This window comes from Schistocerca gregaria, chromosome 7, assembly GCF_023897955.1.
Source record: "Schistocerca gregaria isolate iqSchGreg1 chromosome 7, iqSchGreg1.2, whole genome shotgun sequence".
Taxonomy (NCBI): domain Eukaryota; kingdom Metazoa; phylum Arthropoda; class Insecta; order Orthoptera; family Acrididae; genus Schistocerca; species Schistocerca gregaria.
This window is the reverse complement of record NC_064926.1, coordinates 314,236,447-314,260,865: the sequence shown is the minus strand read 5'-3', so window position 1 is coordinate 314,260,865 and position 24,419 is coordinate 314,236,447. Positions and strand designations below refer to the sequence as shown.

The following is a 24,419-nucleotide window of genomic DNA, read 5'->3' as shown; positions in this document are numbered from 1 at the left end:
CTATTTTCATACATCTTGCTCACCAGATGGTAGAGATTTGTCAGGACTGGTTCTCCCAAGGCCGTCAGTAGTTCCAATGGAATGTTGTCTACTCCTGGGGCCTTGTTTTGACTCAGGTCTTTCAGTGCTCTGTCAAACTCGTCACTCAGTATCGTATCTCCCATTTCATCTTCATCTACATCCTCTTCCATTTCCATAATATTGTCTTCAAGTACATCGCCCTTGTATAGACCCTCTATATAGTCCTTCCACCTTTCTGCTTTCCCTTCTTTGCTTAGAACTGGGTTTCCATCTACGCTCTTGATATTCATACAAGTGGTTCTCTTATCTCCAAAGGTCTCTTTATTGGTCCTGTAGGCAGTATCTATCTTACCCTTCGTGAAATAAGCCTCTACATCCTTACATTTGTCCTCTAGCCATCCCTGCTTAGCCAATTTGCACTTCCTATCGATCTCATTTTTGAGACGTATATATATCTTTTTGTCTGCTTCATTTACTGCATTTTTATATTTTCTCCTTTCATCAATTAGCTTCAATATTTCTTCTGTTACCCAAGAATTTCCACTAGCCCTTGTCTTTTTACCGACTTGATCCTCTGCTGCCTTCACTACTTCATCCCTCAACGCTACCCATTCTTCTTCTACTGTATTTCTTTCCCCCATTCCTGTCAATTGTTCCCTTATGCTCTCCCTGAAACTCTGTACAACCTCTGGTTCTTTCAGTTTATCCAGGTCCCATCTCCTTGAATTCCCACCTTTTTGCAGTTTCTTCAGTTTTAATCTACCGGTTACAACCAATAGATTGTGGTCAGAGTCCATATCTGCCCCTGGAAATGTCTTACAATTTAAAACGTGGTTCCTAAATCACTGTCTTACCATTATATAATCTATCTGATACCTTTTAGTATCTCCAGGGTTCTTCCATGTATACAACTTCCTTTCATGATTCTTAAACCAAGTGTTAACTATGATTAAGTCGTGCTCTGTGCAAAATTCTACCAGACGGCTTCCTCTTTCATTTCTTAGCCCCAGTCCATATTCACCTACTACTTTCCTTCTCTCCCTTTTCTCTAGGCGCGCAGTCCGGAACTGTGCGACTGCTACGGTCGCAGGTTCGAACCCTGCCTCGGGAATGGATTTGTGTGATGTCCTTAGGTTAGTTAGGTTTAAGTAGTTCTAAGTTCTAGGGGACTGATGACCACAGCAGTTGAGTCCCATAGTGCTCAGAGCCATTTGAACCACTTCTCTCCCTTTTCCTACTACCGAATTCCAGTCACCCATGACTATTAAATTTTCGCCTCCCTTCACTATCTGAATAACTTCTTTTATTTCATCATACATTTCTTCAATTTCTTCGTCATCTGCAGAGCTGGTTGGCATATAAACTTGTACTACTGTAGTAGGTGTGGGCTTCGTATCTATCTTTGCCACAATAATGCTTTCACTATGCTGTTTGTAGTAGCTTACCCCCATTTCTATTTTCCTATTCATTATTATACCTACTCCTGCATTACCCCTATTTGATTTTGTGTTTATATCCTTGTAGTCACCTGACCAGAAGTCTTGTTCCTCCTGCGACCGAACCGAACTTCACTAATTCCCACTATATCTAACTTTAACCTATACATTTCCCTTTTTAAATTTTCTAACCTACCTGCCCGATTAAGTGATGTGACATTCCACGCTCCGATCCGTAGAACGCCAGTTTTCTTTCTCCTTATTACGACATCCTCTTGAGGGAAGATCCGAATGGGGGACTATTTTACCTCCGGAATATTTTACCCAAGAGAACGCCATCATCATTTAACCATACAGTAAAGCTGCATGCCCTCGGGAAAAATTACGGTTGTAGTTTCCCCTTGCTTTCAGCAGTTCGCAGTACCAGCACAGTAAGGCCGTTTTGGTTATTGTTACAAGGCCAGATCAGTCAATCATCCAGACTGTTGCCCCTGCAACTACTGAAAAGGCTGCTGCCCCTCTTCAGGAACCACGCGTTTGTCTGGCCTCTCAACAGACACCCCTCCGTTGTGGTTGTACCTACGGTACGACTATCTGTATCGCTGAGGCACACAAGCCTCCCCACCAACGGCAAGGTCCATGGTTCATGGGGGGAGGCACACGACAATAACATCCCTATAATGGAGCGTCCTGCAGAGAGTCCTGACCTGAATTCTATAGAATACCTTTGGGATGTTTTGGAACGCCGACTTCGTGCCTGGCCTCACCGACCGACATCGATACCTCTCCTCAGTGCAGCACTCCGTGAAGAATGTGCAGCCGTTTCCTAAGAAGCCTTCCAGCACCTGATTGAATGTATGCCCTCGAGAGTGGAACTGTCATCAAAGCTAAGGGTGGGCCAACACCATATTGAATTCCAGCATTACCGATGGAGGGTGCTACGAACTTATAAGTCATTCTCAGCCAGGTGTCCGGATCATTTGATCACGTAGTGTATCTACACTGTCTGCGTATACAGTTAATAATACAGAAGCAATAAATCTGAATAGAAAGTTTCATTCATCTCGTTGTTTATGATGTCATATCTCCAGAACTCTTGTACGTACGTGGTATTTACGCCCACTGCGTTTGTTGCCTGACAGTGAACGACATGTGCATCAAATTTGGTTGAAATCAGTCCATCAGTTTAGGAGGAGATGTGGAACGTACACACATCCATTTTTGTTATATGTATGGATTTCGTGTGGCCCAATGGCCAGGTGCAACTAATTCAGTTGGGCATCAATTTGGTGACTTGCGCGTTCCTAATCTACCCCAGAAATCCTATCGGGGAAAGTGGGTGCACAGTTTGACGTGGAATCCGAACGACATGTCGCTCCCGGCAACTCCTCACCTTCGGTGGGAGGTGAGATCTAGATTAAAGCAAACTGCAAATTTCGGTGGTGCGACCGGGATTCGATTCTGCGAGCTCTCGGTTTCCAGGCACGAGTTCCACCACTAGACCCCCTGACGCGACACTGCCAGTCCTGTAGCATCATGTACATGTTGCTCTTTCTGGTAGTTGCTTACTGGCGACGAGTGTGGTGCTGCTTCCGCCATCCCACTCCTGGCGTTCCATGGTTCATGCAGAGGCCCATTTGCTGGGCACTCTATCGATATTTCATCGTAATTACTGGATCTACTGGAACAGCAGGAACCATTTCATTTATTTACCACATTTCTTCGCTCGAAGTCTGTATTTTGATCTCAACTTCTGCACATGAATAATCCGCACTGATACCACTCAGACAGTCAAAGCGTGAATACTCATTGGTATATTTATCTCATAAACGGTTACATTTCGAAATCTAAACCACAGGAATATCCGATGGAACTTTTGTACATGTATTGGGAAGCGTTTCTAGTATCGCGTTTGTCGCTCTTTTCCGTTCTGAGCGCACAGTAAGTACGTAAAGAGGTCTAGAAAATAGTGTCTCCCGCCAGTCTGGATAAAACTGTCAATCAGACCAGGATTGACCATTGTATTAGGATCTTTTTATAGACCACCAGCATCCGCAACCAACGTCGCAGAATGTTTCAGGGAAAGTCTTGAGTACATAGGAAATAAATATCCAAATTATCTATTAGTTATAGATGGACACTTTAATCTGGCGTCCATTAACTGGGAACAACCAATAGATTGTGGTCAGAGTCCACATCTGCCCCTGGAAATGTCTTACAATTTAAAACGTGGTTCCTAAATCACTGTCTTACCATTATATAATCTATCTGATACCTTTTAGTATCTCCAGGGTTCTTCCATGTATACAACTTCCTTTCATGATTCTTAAACCAAGTGTTAACTATGATTAAGTCGTGCTCTGTGCAAAATTCTACCAGACGGCTTCCTCTTTCATTTCTTAGCCCCAGTCCATATTCACCTACTACTTTCCTTCTCTCCCTTTTCTCTAGGCGCGCAGTCCGGAACTGTGCGACTGCTACGGTCGCAGGTTCGAATCCTGCCTCGGGCATGGATGTGTGTGATGTTCTTAGGTTAGTTTGGTTTAATTAGTTCTAAGTTCTAGGCGACTGATGACCACTGATGTTAAGTCGCATAGTGCTCAGAGCCATTTGAACCATTTGAACGTAACCTACTGCGTATAACAAGACGAAAATCCCCTTTAATGTACGAGTACAAAATAAATGCCCAGTCTTTGGGAGCGGCAACATCCGTCAAGTATCTAGGTGTGACTATTCGAAATGATATCAAATGGAATGATCAGATTACGAAAGTAACGGTCAAGGTGAACTCTAGAAGGCGGTTTATTGGTAGAATCGTGAAGCGATACAGTCCTTCAACAAAGAAAATTGCTTACAATACGTTAGTTAGTCCAGTCTTAGAGTATTGTTCGTCTGTATGGGACCCTTACCAGTTGGGTGTGATTCAAGAGATTGAGAAAGTCCGAACACGATCGCTGGCCGGAGTGTCTGTGCGGTTCTATGAGCTACAGTCTGGAATTGAGCGACCGCTACGGTCGCAGGCTCGAATCCTGCCTCGGGGATGGATGTGTGTGATGTCCTTAGGTAGAATTATGGCTGCTTACTGATTTCATGCACCTCCATATAACGTAAATGTCATGCATTTCCGTCTTCATGACAATTCTCGGCCGCACGCAACAGGAATAATGAGCACGGTCCAGCAGTGTTTCCGATGGGAAGTGCTTGATTGTCCACCATACATCCCGGAATGGGCTCCCTCTGGTTTTCATCTCTGCTCGCATGAACCGCTTGCTACGAAAACAAAAGACAGATTACGAGCTGAATGCCAGCGTCAGAGAATTGGCGGAAAGCGCAGGCGACTGCCTTCTATGACGAGTGTACCGGATAGTTAGTACATCACTACGAACAGATGTCGTAAGTCGGACCGGTGACTAGGTAGAGCAATGGGTGGAAGGTGCAGCTAACTGTTGAAAAATAAAATATTTTTGATTTTCACTATGGTTTCCATTTCGCAACTGATCGGACCTTAATTTCCGAATAACCCTCGTATGCATAATCTGCAAAATAACGAAAACACACATATTACAAAGCATATACAGTTCATACGCTGCAACATTGGTTTTATATTGCGGCAGACGAAGTTAGTCTGCAGTACACGAGTCGAAGTGACAAAAAACGGCTGGAAGTCTTGAACTATGGTTCTTGTGGTTTTCCCAGGATCACTTGGAGATCAGGATGGTTTCTTAGAAACGTCAGAGCCGATTTGCTCTCCGATTCTTACGTAATGGGGCTGGTTCTGTGAAAGTGGTCAATTACAACACGAGTGGTGAGTTATGAGTGCCGAGAGCAATGTTACAAGAGTGTTGTGTTTGTTATGAACACAGATTGTCTCAAGACTTATCAGTGGTGACTAACAATGAGTGAAATACAGTCTTCAGTATTGCAGGTTAGAAAAATTTTCTCAACTAATTCTTTGGATAAAAAGTTTTCCGTTAAATTGTCTAGCCAGTTTCGGAAAAAATCTCAAGCTTTCGATGACTGCCTCAATCATCGTCGTCAAAGGACAAGTCCGCCCGTCGTGAAATTGATGAGGTTGCAACTTTTATGACCACAAAACGGCATCTGAATGGCTAGATTAAATCATGACAACATTGCGGAGATGGCGGATGCTGCAGTGGCGCCTTCTACGTGTGTAGCTTACGTTTATGCCCGCTGTGGAGTGTCGATGCATGTACTAACTGAGTAGTGTCTCCTATTTCGGACAAGGACAAACTCGGCTCTTAGATTATCCATCTGATAACCCCATTCAGACGAAAAAAGGTTTTCAATCCGTCTGTCGAAGAAACCAAGGTACGATGCTGTTCAACCAACGCAGGAGAACCAAGACGTAGCGCGACTTCCATTCTGCGATGAAACAACTGTCGCTGTGTGGAACATTGTCTTCAGCTTAAGTACAAAATTCTTAAAAGTCAGTGGCGACAGAGCGCTGTCTGGCGAATAAAGGGAAAATTATGTTCCAACAGACGAGGATTCTAGCTTGCGCTTCTAATTATTGGGACTCTGTGATTTGGGAAGCCGCGAAAACAACAACTTCGAGCTAGGCAATCAAATGCCGTGCTCTGTATATAAAAGTTAGAGCCTCGTCCTTTTATGACAGTCAGACTTAACCAGTAATAACGTTGATTGAAGTAAAACTGAAAACTTGGGATTTTATCTGGAGTTGATAGGAGTTAGCTTTTTATCTTAGTACTGCAGTTCCTCCGGGTATAAAAAACACCTTGTATGCGTAGATCAGTAATGACTGGAAGAAGTTAGCACGGTGCTTGGTAATTATTCTTCACTAACGTTTAAGCTACAGGCCATGTTCTTGTATTTTGACGATGAACAAAGGAAGATTTAACGCCCCACGGACGACGAGATCGTTGGAGTATGAGACTATGAACAAAGAATATTCGTTGTATTGTCAGTATCCAACCATTGCACGATATTAAACATTAATCTTCCTTACCGTCCAAACTTTAAGGTGAGCTTGTATGGGTGCAGTATAGTGGTATTCCAACAGTCTTAATTGCGAGTCTCCAAGAATGAATTGTGGTTACTCACTGAAGTCCCACTATCCTCTCCACAGGGCACTTGAAGTCTTTCATTTTTCATATCACTTCACAGATGAGGAGATGAGTCTACTGTTCTCCACTTTCAAACAACTGTTTCACCACTTTGTGCCACTTGTTTCCAGGTCCAGTGAAAACCTTCCTGTCGTGGAATGGGTTCCAGCCACTCGCCAAACTCTGCTACGGTGCGTACCTCGTGCAGTACATCATCCTTTTCTACGACCAGGGCGTGACAAGGACGCCAATTACCTACGGCCGCTACTATGTCGTAAGTGTAACAAGCCGCAGTTTGGTAATTATACAAGTCTAGCTTAGCACCGCTGCTTCGCTCGCGTAGACTGTATGGTCTGCACAACTTTTTTGTGTTTTTCTGTAAGCGAATTTGTATGTTCTTACGTCAATTGCTTATTTGTAAATCCACACTCTGTGCAAACAGTGTATCTAGTCTTTATGCGGAAAGCTGTTTTATCGAAACAACAGCAAGAGTGCTACTGCTCTTCGCGATTATCGACGCATTGAAGGAATACTTCTTTCGACACAGGGGCTGAAGAACACAATTCGGAAGTTAGAATTAGCTAGCGATTTGGAATTCTTCTGGTAGGCGCCGACCGCAAACCGCACTACAAACTATTGAAGAAATTACTATTGCCGTGGTTGAGTATCCTGGTCGCATTGTGCAGTCTTCAAGCAGTTCACGAGTTGTGTCACGTGAGCTGAACATTCCATGGTCGAAAAGTGCAACGAACAATTGTGAAATGGTATCTCCAGAGCGGTTGCGGACTGTCTTCGACGCAGATGGTCGTGATATTGAGCACCGTTTGCAACTTGGAACATAGACATGGTACGCAAACAACCAGTGTTACCCTATGATATGGAAATGAAGATATGTTTCTCTCATTGGTTTATTCGTCATTTCTCTTCTGCATGTCCTTACAAACGTTTCCTCGAAGTTCCATAGACCTGCGATCACTCGTCTTTCATGGGGACCCCCTGAAGCAGCGAAAGTTTAATTATAACCACCTTGTAAGAGATTAGATTCAGAGAAATACTTTCTTCTCACGTAATTTATATATGACTATGTTACTCGAGACAGCACATGACGATTATCATTGCCGTTTCAAAGAGAGGCTTCCCGGTAACTGGAAGAGCAAGTTTGTTTTCCTTAAAGAAATGTATGGACCATTATGTGGTGGCACTTTTGTAGGGGGTAAGCACGTGTGGTGACGTCGTAGGTGAGAGGAACCAGTGAAAAAACTTCGAACAATTTAACAATTTAACTTTATTACATCCTCAGTTCTGCAGGGCGAGTCACTAACTATTGCCACCAGGAATAACTCCGAAAGTATTATAGGAGCTGAAACGTTTGTGGGACAAAAGTTGCATGGGACAATTGGGGCCACAATATGATGCTGGGTTTTTGTTGCTTAGTGGGGTCGCTTCAGAGACATGAACGTCAACTTTGTGTTTTTTTTAAATGGGGTGCTGAAGTTTGATAATTATTTTCTGATAGCGATTATCGAGACGAATCCAATGATGTGTAACAGTAAGGTCTTTTAAGGTCAAAAAAGGTTACAAAGGTGGCATGAACCTCAATTTATAAAAGGTGTTCGAAGTGATGACCATTGGTATCAATGCAGTGCTATAATCTTCATATCATTGATTGAGTGGTATTCCGTATCACATCGGCACTTACCGAAGCACGTGCTCTGAAAACTCAGATGAAAATGCACAACGCTGGTGACTACTTTGAAGGCCAGTAAAACTTTGAAACATGTATCGATTTTGTACGAGCTGTAAATAAGTAGTTGCGACTATTTAAGATCTAACCCTTGTATCTCACGTAATTTTTGAAATCGTACACCAGAATTAAGAATTATCACCGGTTTTTGCACTACTCTTGAAACAGTGCGTCGTGTTCTTCTCTAGAAATCTGGAACATTAAATGAATAGGGTCATAGGACAAAGAATAGGAATTTTTGTTTTCTTTTCCATTTTAGTGTCTCTTCCTGGTCTTTATGATGTCTTTGATGGCATGCTTAGAGTTCGATGTACAGTGTACATGTAAATCACTGGGAAAGAAGAACGGAAGATTAGTGTTGTGCCCACCTTCGACACAGACAGGACCGATGTCACTACAGTGGAGCTAGCGAAAGAACTGGCCTAACAGCTGCAGTGGGCTACAAAAAATGGTTCAAATGGCTCTGAGCACAATGGGACTTAACTTCTGAGGTCATCAGTCGCCTAGAACGTAGAACTAATTAAACCTAACTAACCTCAGAACATCACATACATCCATGCGCGAGGCAGGATTCGAACCTGCGACCGTAGTGGTCGCGCGGATCCAGACTGTAGCGCCTAGAACCGCTCGGCCACTCCGGCCGGCGCAGTGGGCTACAGTAGAGCCGGCGACAGAAGGTCCCTGACAGTTGTAGAAGCCTTGGCATGAGAGCTTTGCAGGTCTGCTTCAACCAGTCATGTAACGCTAATTTGTATACATCTCCGTGGCGACGCTCCAGTATTGTTGCAGCTCTCTAGACCAGGGGATCTCAAACCTTCTCCGTCGGCCGCCCCCACCCGCCTTACCCTCTCTCTGAAACATAAACAATTTGGCCGACCCCCTCATCCTCCCACCCCTTCCCCCTTCTATTTTTCTTTCCTTCCTAAGCACTTCTCGCATTTTGCACAAAAACGGCCTAGCATGTCTATTTACTTTTGTTTAAATACTGCAAGTGTCAGCTCCAACAATGACAATAGTAGAGAGGGTCTTTCGATGACATCAGAGTTGAACATTGTTTTTAATTATCGTGCATTTACATTATTCAAAGGTGGTGGAAGTTAACAAACACAAATAGCTCATAAATAGCCACAACTGCGTGTGCAATTATTGGAACTGAGTAAATATGTCTCTTCCACTACATATTTTTTTACAAATTAATTGGCAAGTTAATTAGTTAAGGTTAAACTGTTTCCATCTACATTGCTTTTAGTTCGTTTAGAATTTTTTGATAGCTGAAAGATCTGAACATACAAATGACGGCAGGATAAGACAGGATAATAATCAACATTTAAATATGAGTTTGAAAACTCTTATATTCAAACTGATTATCCAAAAAAGAAATTATTGCTAAACTGAGATATTCTTTCCGAGTGTGAACCCAAAAATTTTCAAGAGACTTCGATTTAAATTCATTTCGGAGTGTTCTGACAGATCTGTTAGCTCCTCCTATTATTGATAAGTTGTATGTTACGGAAATTAATGCTCGAATTGTTGACAAAGGTCTTCGAGATGTACTATGCCAATTTACTAATTTCAGCTACTTCAAACTTTTCCGTCACGATATCATTCAGACAAGAAAATATCTCATTGTTACCTTACCCATCTAGGTTTCCCAAACTCCAAGTTTTCCCTTTAGACACGAGCACTTTCTCGCTCAGAAAGATTATATTACTGTTTCGGCCTTCATGTGATAGTTTAAGATAGTGAAGTTTCTTATAATCATCGACCACGTAGCACAATAGTAGAGGCCATTGTTCGTTCAGAAATGAAGCCGCAAGTGTAGGATTGCTATTCAGAAGGAAAAGACGACATTCATCCTTCCTCTCCACAATACGACGAAGATCTTTACCGTGCAACAACGACGTACCTCTCTGTGCAGTAGAAGCGCATTCTGAGTGGGACTCATCTCCTCACAAAGAATGGAAAATAGCCTACTGGTTAAAGCTCGTGCTTCCACATCGTTCAGCCAATGTCTCCCTGTGTACCATGCGATGTGTGAGTTTACAGAGAGAGAAACAGCACACATTTTTCCCACAATCCACTCTTTAATTCCAGTAAATGCTGCCGCCCCACCGCTACGTTAACCAACACAACTTGTCCATGATAGATTGTGGTCATCAAACTTTGGGCTGTCGTGAAGTCGTGGTAGATGTTTCAAACAGTGGTTGCTGCATCGTTTCGATGACCCACAGCATCAACTGAGAGTGGTTTCGACTTCAAACTGCCGCCGAATCTTTCTCTATGCATGGCTTCGCACATTTAGATGGCTCCAGAAAGAAGTAATTTCTCGCCAATAAAGTGTGGTGATTTGTATTTTGCAGTTAAGCAGTGTACCAATAGGAAAACTCTTAGGGCGTTCTTGGGATCTGATACCTGTTTTTTTGAGAAACCTGGCATTTCCTTTTACTTGTTGGTCTGACAATTAAAAAAAATTATTGGTTTACTTCAAGCTATCATTGTCTGAAAGCTCCAAACGAAGAACACATTGTTACCATTCCTCATTATTCAAAACAATGACGGTAAAGCCTAATGTCAGATAATGAACTTGATATTTACGCACTTTGATTTTGCCTTTCTGGGTAGAAAAATAAATTTTTTATCCCTTATAAATATAGAACGCAGCGACTGTGATAAATAGATGTTTTCAGAAAGGACTACAACCATTCGTCTTTCTTGGTCGTAGAATTTTTGTTTCCCCGTTACTGGTTTAACTTGCCCAACACCTCATCATGTGCTGCAGCGCTTAGTAATTGTTTATAGCACTGTGGGGGTAGTTTTGTCATTGTAAAATATCGAGACAGGTAAGCGTACAATGTGACGAGTTATCTACAGGTACTGACGTCATAAAATCATACGGTCCTACTTGATGGCATTAATTACAGTTATTGACAAGTGTTAGGGGACAAGGAGAGGGTTGAAGAAGAAAGAGATAACGAGAGAGAGTGTGGGAAAGAGTTGGAGCGTTACATAAGAAGAAAGTGGTTAGTAGGTACGCGCTGATGGGGAAGGATGACGTGGTATGTGTGTGTGTGTGTGTGTGTGTGTGTGTGTGTGTGTCTTTGTTTGTTTGCTTGCTTGCTTTAATGCTGGGTGTAATGATAAGGGCTTCGTTTTGCAACGTCGAAACTTCTTTTAAAAATCTCGAAAACGGGTGCTTTGGCAATTCTAATTCTTCATTTAAGATAGTGTGTGTTGATTTAGGAATATGGTTGAAAATCTCTAATTTTTCGAGAAAATCAGTCTTTATCCCTTTGTCTACGCTCTGCAGAATATGAAAGCTGTTTTCTATGTCTGCAAACGAACGTTTATTTTGTGCTGTTGGGAATCAAAACAGTATTTACTTAAACTTTGTAAACAAAGTGCGGTGATGCACCTTTTGTATCACATTTCTGAGCTTCTTCCTGTTTCCTGTATGCAGTAGCAGCAGTAGTTTATGCGTAGCAGGTTTATGTTAAGATGAGTAGCTCTTTTGAAACGACTTTGTTTTATATTTCGTTAGTTGTGTACAAACTTAATTTGATGTTGTATAATTTAAACAGCTTTGTGAGTCGATAGAAGATGTTACCGAGAAAAGGCAGACATCCAAATTTTCTTTATTCTGCTACTAAGTAACAGTGTGGTCATTCTATGTGATTGCTTTTAACTGTTGCATCTAATTTGTAAAGTAATGATGGGTTATAAGCATTGTTGTAGGCTATTGTTCTTACTTTAAACAGTTTATAAAAACTACAAACATCTTATTTTTAATTCATAACAATTTAATGCACATTTGCAGACATTTATTAATTATAGTTCGTTGCGCATACACAACACAGAAAAAGTTCCCAAAATATAAACAGCCTCTCGGCGTTACAATGTTACATATTGGCCGGAATACTAACTACCCTTTTGTCATTGCCAAGTCGATTCACACGTTTAAGAGAGAAAAAAAGGAAAACTTTTTCAACTTCATCACTCATTTTCCACGGTATAATATGCCTCTTCTGGGTACTTACAAGTGTGGTATCAAAGGCTTAATTCGTAGATTTACAGATCTCGAAAATTTTGTTGTAGAAGAAAATAAGAATTTTTCTTAAGAGCGCGATGTGTAAACATCTGCAAATTATGTGTGTATTGCAGGTACATAAAATGCTGGGTGACATGGCACTGACGCTGGCGCTTGCTGCCATTCTCTCACTGGCTTTCGAAATGCCCGCTCTCAACTTGGACAAGGCCCTGCTAAGACCAGGTGAGACATCAGCAGGGAACGCACATTCTGGTAGCGGGTGATCGTACAAGAGGTGTGGCGCCATTTTGTGTCTAGATGATTTACACATATTGGGAAAAGAGGATATAAACAGTGTGAATTTAATGTAAACTCGAGTCAGATACAATGGTGGGGACTTACATACAGGTACAAGGAAAGCTACAGACCATCCCGCCATTGATCTCAGACACATTGTTATACTTGCAGAACACTGCTCCCTAGCATATCGACTACGTAATTTATCATTCTACACTAATGCTAATAAATAAAGAATAATTGCAGAATGTGGTGCCACACAACGTGGCACTACACAAAACTGACGCTAATAGCATAGGAACATAGGAAACACACACGACACAGATCTGTAAGTCCACGGTATTGGTGATAAGTTCAGAAAACAAACCGAAACGCATATGCTACAAAACGCTACTGTTTCCTTCGCATGTTCCCCGACATCAATATGGGATATGATCACCATGCACACGTACACAGGTCGCACAACGGGTTGGCATACTCTGGATCAGGTGGTCGAGCAGCTCCTGGGGTATAGCCTCCCATTCTTGCACCAGTGCCTGTCGGAGCTCCTAAAGTGTCCTAGGGGTTTGAAGACGTGCAGCTATACGTCGACAGAGAGCATCCCAGACGTGCTAGATGGGGTTTATGTCTGGAGAACAGGCAGACAACTCCATTCGCCTGATATACCCTCACCACCAAACCACAACCTCCATACAGATAGATCCCTTTCAAGGACATTAAGGTGTTGGTATCTAATTCCTGGTACATTCCAGATGAAAACCCGGCGAGAATCACTGTTCAGACTATACCTAGACTCGTACGTGAACATAACCTGGGACCAGGTTCTTGACACCAGGCTTTACGGGCTTTCCTGTGACCAGGAGCCAGTGGAATGCACTTTTCGGGTCTCCGGGCCAATAAACCATGTCGTTCAGTCGTCTGTAGACTGTGTGTCTGGAGACAAATGTTCCAGTGGCAGCGGTTAGGTCCCGAGCAAGGCTACCTGCAGTACTCCGTGGCCGTCTGCGGTCGCTGATGGTGAGAATCGGTCTTCTTGTGGTGTTGTACACTGTGGACGTCCCGTACTGTAGCGCCTGGACACGTTTCCTGTCTGCTGGAATCATTGCCAAAATCTTGACATCACACTTCGTGGCACACGTAGGGGCCGTGCTACGATCTGCTGTGTTTGACCAGCCTCCAGTCGCCCTAGAATTCCACCCCTCATAATCACATCAATACGTGTTCTTTGACCCATTTTCAACACACAGTCACCATTAGCACCCCTGGAAACATCACACTTCCTTGCTGCAACGTACTCTGACATGCACCAACACGCCTCTGCGTATGTGGACTGTTGACAGCGCCACTGTACGACGACTGAAGTCAAATGCACCGCATGGTCATACCCCGAGGTGATTTAACCCGCAAACCGCCCACCAGAGCGTTGTTTCAGCATGTATCAGCATTATCCGTAATTTATAAGCATAGGTGTATTTTACGTAGAAGTAGCAAGCCATATGTACAACTATATCTGCTTCATCAGAGTAACAGTCACTGTCGTCCCTGTACCATTTTAAACTGAACATGTTTTTGACTGACGATTCCTCTTGCCGTATAACGGCACTTCATCACCGGGACTCACTGTCTTTGGATAATTTTACATGACATGCAATTGTGTCATCGCAGCTGTAATTTCCCTGTCATTGTAAGGCAATTTATCCGTCAAACACTAAGTTTGGATTTAGCACTAGGCTTGTTGGATATTTCCACGGATATCTTGCGCCGTAAATTAGTTACAGATGCTTCAACAGCTGAGATAGCGAGACGTCCATTACCTGGAAGACCACGAGTCACCATACGGAAAAGCTTTGGTTAGGGCGCCCCAGAATGCTCCTTTGTCACTAACCCGAAAACTAAGGAGAGCTTCACATTTCAGGGGTTGGCCGAGAACTGCTCTCAGGAGATTAAAGGACCATAGAATTAGGTCCCGTAGTCTGACGAATAAGCCGTGGATATACTAGCAATTGTGAGTTCACGAAAAGATGTCGATTGGAGGAAAGTCTTTTTGTCCGACAAGTGCACAGCTGAGTCCATGAGCAGAGGTCCAGTTCTTGCTTAATGGACAGGTGGGGGACGATATGAGGCGCGGTTCGTGGCCACACGAGCTACAAGCGGACGCCTAAGTGTGAAACTTTCGGGCTCTATGTCTTACGATTACATTTCAGCAAGCTATGAACATTTGCTTGAAAATTTAATCAACCCTGAAGCCCTCATTTGTTACCCCAAGTACATCTGACTTACCAACACGATGATCATCTGTTACATACTAGCGTTATGGTACAGAGCTGGTTTCAAAGGAGAGAGAATACTATCCTGTGCCTTCCGTGCCCTTGCCTCAGTCGCATAGAGCACGTATCGGCTCACCTTAAGAAGTCTCTACAGGACAATTGGCCAGACCGTCCTCCGGGAACTGTGAATGGCCTAAGGGATTAAGTTTATTCTTCGTGGGAGAGAATTGCCATAGATCAGGACTTCTTCCATGTACTGTTGTTGATGCCAATGGCAAGTGGACAAAATACAGAAGTTATACGTAGCCTACTCTTCATTTTACTTTCTTTCATTGTTCTGTAAAAGGCCTACCTAGTTTTAGGCCAGTAATATTAATTTCAAAATACATATTTACTTATTACTATACTATTTGTACTTTTGTGGAGGTCAAATTAGTATCACTGAACAAGGAACATTACTTTTATTTTTATTGGAGGTCAGATGCATGTCACCCTCCAATGATGACTATTTTTATTGTTATGGGACGTCAGATAAATATTACCTTCCAAGGAAAATTATTTTTAGACATCAAATTCACAAACCATAGTAAGTTATATATTGAAGAGAATATCGAAAATATAAAAAAATTAAATATAATTTAATAGCCAAACGTAAATAAAGCACGAGACATTTGGGACGCGATAAAAAAAAGTCTGCGGTGAAATTCGATCCGACACATCAACGCCTGCCAGTACAGTAAACTGACACGCTACCAAGGAGATACCGGACCTCTTCTTTTCAGTGTAACGGTCGAAGGCCTACCGTAGTTGAAGAACGAATATTAAACTGGAAACAATACATTCTGGAAGGCACATCCATTCTCTTCTGTAAATCAGGCTGAAGGGTTTAGAAAAATATGCCATTCAGCTGATACGTTTCTCTTAGCTGAAAACTGTAGAGACACCAGGTGGCAAAAATACATCCATGTTCAGTATTTCTACGATGGCTGTTTGTCTAAAGATAAAAGTATTACAAAACAGAAACTTTTGAAAGAATGTGGAACCTATAAATGCTTACAACTGCACAATTTGTAACGAATTAAGGTTTAAAATATTACATTCGCAGGTCTAAATAAAAAATTACAATCTAGTCCAGCTATACTCACACGCTCATCCCTTACGTTCGTAAACGGTCATCCTATCCACTCAGCCAATGAAACTGATGTGAATCTCTTGTCACTGTAGTAATTCTACCGACGAGTATTTTTTTATTTCAATAGTTTCTATGTGTTCGAATAATGACTTTCAAGAGAAATGATACGATGAGTTAAATTCCAGTGAATCTCGACATTTATTGTAGTTGTGAACGCTGGCACTTCTGAACTAGGGCATCCTCACTGCTCTGTTGTTGGAATCTAAATTATTCGGTCAGGTCAATCTTTTTGCTTCTCATTGTGCATCGAAGAAGCAATGGTGTAAATAAAACAAACGTTCAGGAGAGGGATTAAAATTCGAGGTGACAGGATACCAATGATAAAGTTTTCTGCTGATATTGCAGCCCTATTCCAAATTTTTCTTTTGTTTCCTTTACTACTTGCTCAATGTACAGATTGAATAACGTCTGGAATAGGCTTCAACCCTGTCTCACTCCCTTACCAACCACTGCTTCCCTTTAATGGCCCTCGACTCTTATAACTGCCTGCTGGCTTCTGTACAAATTGTAAATAGCCTTTCGCTCCCTGTATTTTACCCCTGCTACCTTCATAATTTGAAAGAGATTATTGCAGTAAACATTGTCAAAAGTTTTCCCTAAGTCTACAAATGCTACAAACGTAGGTTTGCCTTCCCTTAATCCATCTTCTAAGATACGTTGTAGGGTCAGTATTGCCTCATATGTTCCAACATTTCTACGTGATCCAAACTGATCATTCAGAGGTCGGCTTCTACCAATTTTTCCATCCGTCTGTAAAGAATTCGCGTTAGTAATTTGCAACCATGGCTTATTAAACTGATAGTTCGGTAATTTTCACACCTTCGACACCTGGTGTCTTTGGGATTGGAATTAATATCTCCTTCTTCAAGTCTGAAGGTATATAGCTTGTCTCATACATCTTGCTCACCGGATGGAAAACTTTTGTCATGGCTCGCTCTCCCAAGGGTATCAGTAGCTCTAATGGATTGTTGTCTACCCCAGTGGCATTGTTTCGACTTAGGTGCTTCACTGCTCTGTCAAGATCTTCACGCAATATCATATCTCCCATTCCATCTTCATCTACACCCTCTTCCATTTCCATAATATTGCCCTCAAGTACATCGCTCTTGTATAGACCCTCTATATACTACTTCCACCTTTCTGCTTTCCCTTCTTTGCTTAGAACTGGGTTTCCATCTGAGCTCTTGATATTCATACAAGTGGTTCTCTTTTCTCCAAAGGTCTCTTTAATTTTCCTGTAGGCAGTATCTATCTGACCCCTAGTGATATGTGCCTCTACATCCTTACATTTGTCCTCTAGCCATCCCTGCTTAGCCATTTTGCACTTCCTGTCGATCTCATTTTTGAGACGTTTGTATTCCGTTTTGCCTGCTTCATTTACTGCATTTTTATATTTTCTCCTCTCATCAGTTAAATTCAATATATCTTCTGCTACCCAAGGATTTCCACTAGCCCTTGTCTTTTTACCTACTTCATCCTCTGCTGCCTTCACTATTTCATCTCTCAAAGCTACCCATTCTTCTTCTGCTGTATTTCTTTCCCCTATTCTTGTCAGTCGTTCCCTAATGCTCTCCCTGAAAATCTTTACAACCTCTTGTTCTTTAATTTTATCCAGTTCCCATCTCCTTAAATTCCCACTGTTTCACAGTCCCTTCAATTTTAATCTGCAGTACATATATTGTTGTCTGATTCCACATCTGCCACTGGAAATATCTTACAATTTAAAACCTGATTCCTAAATCTCTGTCTTACCATAGTATTATCAAATTATCAATCTGAAACCTTCCAGTGTCTCCAGGCCCCTTCCACGTATACAACCTTCTTTCATGATTCTTAAACCAAGTGTTAGCCATGACTAAGTTATGCTCTGTGTAAAATTCTACCAGGCGGCTTCCTCTTTCATTTCTTACCCCCATTCCATATTCATCTGCTACTCTTCCCTCTCTTCCTTTTCCTACTATCGAATTCCAGTCAACCATGACTATTAAATTTTCGTCTCCATTCGCTGTGGAATAATTTGTTTTATCTCATCATACATTTCATCAATCTTTTCGTCATCTGCAGAGGTAGATGGCATATAAACTTGTACTACTGTGGTAGGCGTTGGCTTCGTGTCTTTCTTGGCCACAATAATGCGTTCACTATGCTGTTTGAAATAGCTTACCACACTCCTATTTTTTTGTCATTATTAAACATACTCCTGCATTACCCCTATTTTACTTTTGTATTTGTAACCCTGTATGCCAGAAGTCATGTTCCTCCTGCCACCGAACATCATTAATTCCCGCTATATCTAACTGTAAACTATCCATTTCCCTTTATAAATGTTCTAGACTACCTGGCCGATAAAGGGATCTAACATTCCACGCTCCGATCTATAGAATGCCAGTTTTCTTTCTCCTGATAACGACGTCCTCCTGAGTAGTCTCCGCCCGGAGATCCGAATGGGGGACTATTTTACCTCCGGAAAATTTTATCCAATTCGACGCCATCATCATTTAACCATACAGTAAAGCCTCATGCCCTTGGGAAAAATTACGGCTGTAGTTTCCCCTTCCTTTCAGCCATTCGCAGTACCAGCACAGCAAGGCCGTTTTGGTTAGTGTTACAAGGCCAGATCAGTCAATCATCCAGACTGTTGCCCTTGCAACTACTGAAAAGGCTGCTGCCCCTCTTCAGGAACCACACGTTTGTCTGGCCTCTCAACAGACACCCCTCCTTTGTGGTTGCACCTACGGCACAGCTATCTGTATCGCTGAGGCACGCAAGCCTCCCCACCAACGGCAAGGTCCATGGTACATGGGGGCATGGGGGTGGGGGTGGGGGGAGGGCACGGAATGTTAATTGACAATTGACAATAAAACGAAGAATGAAGAAATCATTGAGGACTAGCAGAAATGAAATTAGGAATAAACTTAAGGTCAAGGTTTGTGGTTACGAAGTTAAGGAGTTGTGCTACCTCGGATACAAAGAGGACATTAACAGGAGACTAGCACAGGCAAAGAAGGCTTTCCTAGACAAAAGATGTCTTATAGCAAACATCGGCCTTAATTTGAGGAAGAAATTTCGTAAAACGTTTAGAGAAGGCATTGTATGGAAGTGTACCATGGACTGTGGAAAATCGGTAAAGGATAGGAACCGAAGTGTTTGTGACGTGGGTCTATACTAAGCAGTTGAAAAGTTGGTGGACTGATGTAAGAAATGAGGTTTCCGCAGAATCTCCGAGCAGAGCAACATGTGAAAAATATTGACAAGAAGAGGGAACAGGACAATGAGATGTATGTTAAGACATCAATAAATAACTTCCATGTTATTTAACAAAGTGTAGATAAAGACAGAGTTCAGAATGAATCCAACAAACGACTGAGGACATCTGGCACAAGTGCTACACTCAAATATGAAAAGGTGGATCGCATCAAACCAGTCACGTCACAGATTAACCCCATTCCCACCACAAAAAATAAAAAATATATAAAAAAAGGAAAGGAAACTTACCTATAACATTGTGTACAACGTAATCGACTACCTTTCACAGTGACAAGCATTAATTAGCGCTCACTGTCGTTTGTAGCATTACATGTGAGCATCCCGTCGCCCTATTGTTGGTTAGATAACGCACCTTGTTTCTCACTCGACCAACTACTTATCTTGTTGCACCGTTTCCTACTCGCTGCCCTTGTCAAACGGTGATACCATTCCCACACACCTCTTTCTGTGAACGTCAACATAGGGCCATCTGTGCGTTATACTTCTCTTCCATATTGCATACGATGGTATAGTAGTCTCCTCAATCGCACCCGGCAAAAAAAACATCTATTTTTAATTTGTAACGGAAAATACATACGAAGTGTTCCCACGAGTACCAAAAATATAAGGTGATCCAAAAAGGACTTTACAACTTTAGAATAATATAGAAATTTATTGAGGTGACTTACAGATTCTATATATGCGTCATTTTGTAGAAAACAACCTAAGTTTGGTTCGCATAGTGCATCAGTACCTCACTCCGCCACCAGCAGCGCCAGTGTAGCGTACTTTTACAGTGGCTATTTGCACTGGTGCCGAGCGTGCTCGCTGTATGTTTTGGTTTCTGAAACTAACTTTGCAAAAACTGTTCGACGTAAATGTCTCCCCGAATACGCTACAAAACCTCCAAGCAGACACCATCTCATTTCCTCGTGGAAGTTCGAGGTTTCCTCGATAACTGCCTTCCAGTATGGTAGATTGGTCGTGAGGGGCCAATCGGATGGCCACCTCGCTCCCTAAACTTGACACCAATGTTGTTCTTTCTCTGGAGTTCCATTAAAGACTGTGCGTACGTCCCTTCCCCATCAAACACTTTAGCTGACCTGAAAACCAAATCTTTTTCTTAACTATCAGAGAAACATCTAAACTCAATCATATTTTAGAAATTTCTTGATTAGTCTGTTTTCTGAATGACAACAAATAGTTGTATTTCTTAAACTGCATGGAAAACACTGCCGTTAATCGTTACATAAAACAGTTTTCTGAATTATCCTTTTTGGTTTGTGATTTGTTCATCAATAGTTTCATAAATAATAAGGCGTCCTTTTATCGCACTTCTTAAAGCTGGAAATTAAGTTGTACGCACTAATCAGGCATTTCTGGGTAATACTAAAGGACAACTGCTACATAATTTCTTGTCATTGTTAAAAAAGTACTGGTGACCATTGACACGTTTCACAAAGAGCGCTAAGTATGTGGCTGCCCCAGAAATTTCTCTTCTGTGTGCATCTGTTACTGCACATCTGCTAGAGCTGCCTGTGCATGTTTCATTCAGATTGTTTCTGTCACATGTTTGAGCCACCGCCTAGTTGCTACCAAGTCTGCACCTGAGAAACAAAGTTCTCAGAATTCACAGACAGATATGGCACGCTTCATTTCTACCCTAAAACAGTGGTTCTGCGACGCTACTACCACTTCATCAGCTTAATTTTTAATGTATTAATTCTCTTCCCCAGGAAGCAAATCGACTTCTGAAGGCAATACGACAGCCAGGGACAACCAGGCATTCAGCGCCGATGAACTGCGAGCGCCTGCGACTAGAATTGAAATGGCTTTGCACCCAGCTACGGCCGCCAGCGCCAGGCAAACGACATCGCCTTGATGACTGATGATTGGTGACTGCTCACATCCACCAGCCGAGTCACGGCAAAGGGTCGCCCTCCCACACGGCGGGAAAACGCTGTTTCTGGCGACAATACGTCCGTGTTAACAAATGTGTGCATCCTTTTGTAAACTAGCTATTTATTTACGACACAAGGGTGCGCACATTACATTTGATATCTCCCCCCATGGTATGATGCACGGTGAACACTATAAATTTGTATAATATTACCTAACACGAAATTAAGTGACGTAAGTGTCTGTCAGGGTATTGATACCAAGATGTATCTATATGTAAAGCAAGATTTGGGAAGAATAAGTGTAATCCTTTTCTCCGTTTAACAACTCTGTACATCAATTTCATCAGTCTGCATGATATGAAATGAGTGAAAATAAACGTGTTCTCAACTCACATTTTTATGTTGAGTTCAAAACTGTAGTTAATTTTATTCTATCTCGTTCTGGGTTTTGTTCTGTGCACAGTGATAAAGGAGAGGTGGACTACAGAGGGGCATGGCAACTGCCATCATAGGAAAGCTGGACTGGAGCAGAAATGATTACTGAACAAGTTAACATAGTAAACAGAAGATTCACTTAACTTATATTTCTCCATGCATATTATAAATATTCTCATTATAAATAAGGTAGCAGGAAATTGAGTCCAGCTCTCAGCGTCAACATGGAAGAGTCTTGTACTAACCACATATTATGGAGTCGTAACAAGGAGGCTCCAAGTGCAACTAGTCTGGATGGCTGCTGCCTGCCATACTGCATCGCAGATGCAGAGGGTGTTCACGGTACGGAGCCACGAGCCACTGGAGGCGTGGCTCAGTGTGCACACATAGATGGGTCCGCCAGATCCCATGCGCCCGCTATTGGTATCTGATGGAAACTTGCTGTTTTATTGCCACCTGTGACGCCCATTGGTGGTATCGATGTGCGATGTCACATTTTCCATAACGGATTAAAGATTTTCAATTTTGGGTTTTATCAGGCTACCGAGTTGCAAACTCGAAGACACTTTATTTTCGAAGTTATAAACAAGTGATTTTTTAATTTTACAGCTGAAGGCCTTCTCATAAAATGTTTCACATAGAGTTCGGCTGAAGGCCACATACCGAACACAGAAAACTCAAGGTTTATGACCTGGATAATAATAACGATTTCTAATAAGCAATTTAAAAAAAAAAAGCAAGAATATTCAAAGTTTTAATTTAAGACTGCTGAAGGCCTTATTTTAAAATTAAAACAAACTAAAATAATAGGCGGATGAAGTCCTCGCACCGTACTTGAGACAAAAACCACAATCTAAAAACTACAGAACAATGGCGCTGAGACGTGTTCCAAGGGTCTGCCTGAGGAGGTAATTCCAACGTAAGGTTAGGTGAGATAGGTAGCCAAGAATAAGACTAAGTAATCAGACAGCAACTCGATCAACAACCAAATCAATTCCGCTGCGCCGACCAACGGCAAGACAACGGAAAATATCAGTCGAGGACGAAAATACCAGCAGCACTACGTCTTCAAAATTGGGTCTAAAAACAGACAAGACACAATTAACACTCAAAAATATAAGCAACACTACGCTAAAGCCCTCGCCGCTTAGACTTCCTCGCTACTCTGTCCTAACCGACCGACTGCTTACTCCAGTACGCAGACAGCATTAACGTAACTGCTCAGTGGAAATTACACAAGCTACACACAGTTCCACGAAAACGCTTCCACAAGAACTCGAACAATCGTAAAAGCAATCACTGTGGCACAACCAGGACGAATTCTAAGTCGACGCACAAAGAGAACCCGAAGCGGTCGAGGACCAATACACATCTCCCGATGAGACGGCCGACCGAACGACAAACCAAGTTTGTCCCCACTCAAGTCATGTGTGTCAGCAGCAGTCGGGCGAGTCTTGGCAGTCCGGACCTCACTGCAGCTCTATTCCGACTCAACTCAATGTCCGTTCGGAACTCGAAGACACAGCGACCTGAGCACACTGGCTCGGACCCAACCGTGCAGAGGTAACTCTTGCCCATTGGCGACCCGACATCTTGCACAAGGTAGGAACCGACCACATACACGTTGTCCAATGAGACGACAGACCGAACGACCAACCGACTGCCAGCGGTCGGAGAGTACTGGCTGTCCCTACCTCACTGCTGCAGCGTCCCGACTCAACTCCGACAGACGACGAGCCGGAAATACTAGCGGTCGCTCCCGAGATAGTATGACACTGCACTTATCGATAAGCGCTGGTGCTGCCACTCACGGGCAAGCAAACCAGCAGCTTAGTGACGGCAGTAAATCGAATAAGAAACGAGACAGCGACACCGCAAGACAAGCTGTCAAATAAAGATTTGGTGAAATCGGACACATTTTGTGCCTGGGGCACAAACCACATTGTATGAAACTCTTCTAGGTTGTGGTGGAGCATCGCGTGATACACGATTTACTCCAAACTCTTGTAGATTGCAAGACTTCCACAACTACGAGGGTCATTCAGTAGTTAAAGAGACAAATTGGTCTGGGGAAAAAACTCTTAATAATGAAAGTTTGGTACTTTTATGGCTTTAAGTTGGCATCACTGGGATGAGCTCTGATCAGCTGATGTACATACATTGTTTCATTTATAATCTCAAAAATACATTTCAAAATGGCGAGAACGCATGAAACGTCCACATTAGTTGAACAACGTTCTGTTATTCGTTTTCTACTTGCTGAAGGCAAGAAGCCAGTGAATATGTACCGTAGAATGTCTAAAGTTTATAGTGGAGGTCGTCTAATTCGTGCAAAATTTTACAAGTGGGAGCAGTTCAAAAACGGTCGCGAGTCGTTGACTGACGAACGTCGTTCTGGCCGACCAGTTGCTGTTTCAACTCCCTCACTTGAAAATCGAATTGATGACATATTCGTGCCGATCGTAGTATGACTGTGGAAATGATAGTTGATAAAGTTCAAGTTAGTACTGGTACAGTTCATAACATTTATGCATTTATTTTAATGTGATGAAACTTGTGTTCACTATTATGATCCAGAATCAAAAAGACAAAGCATGGAGTGAAGGCATACTAACTCACCTGTCGAGAAAAAATTCAAAAGCCAATAATCAGCGGGAAATGTCATGTTGACAGTGTTTTGGGATGCCGAAGGTCCAGTTTTTTGTGACTATCTGGAAGAGCAGCGTACAATGAACACCAAATACTACTCGGATTTGCTTTTAAAGAACGTGA

The 24,419-nt window shown here is 42.3% G+C and overlaps 1 protein-coding gene across 1 annotated transcript in view; it reads left to right on the top strand.

Annotated features, from left to right (window-relative positions):
• LOC126281421 (nose resistant to fluoxetine protein 6-like) overlaps positions 1 to 21,636 on the top strand; it is a 262,936-nt gene extending 241,300 nt beyond the window's left edge. The window contains exons 11-13 of the mRNA XM_049980364.1: positions 6,673 to 6,815; positions 12,444 to 12,552; positions 21,048 to 21,636. Of these exons, the coding sequence (XP_049836321.1) occupies positions 6,673 to 6,815; positions 12,444 to 12,552; positions 21,048 to 21,193 (398 nt within the window). The 3' untranslated portion in view covers positions 21,194 to 21,636. The remainder of the gene's footprint in view (positions 1 to 6,672; positions 6,816 to 12,443; positions 12,553 to 21,047) is intronic.
• The last annotated feature ends 2,783 nt before the right edge of the window (positions 21,637 to 24,419 follow it).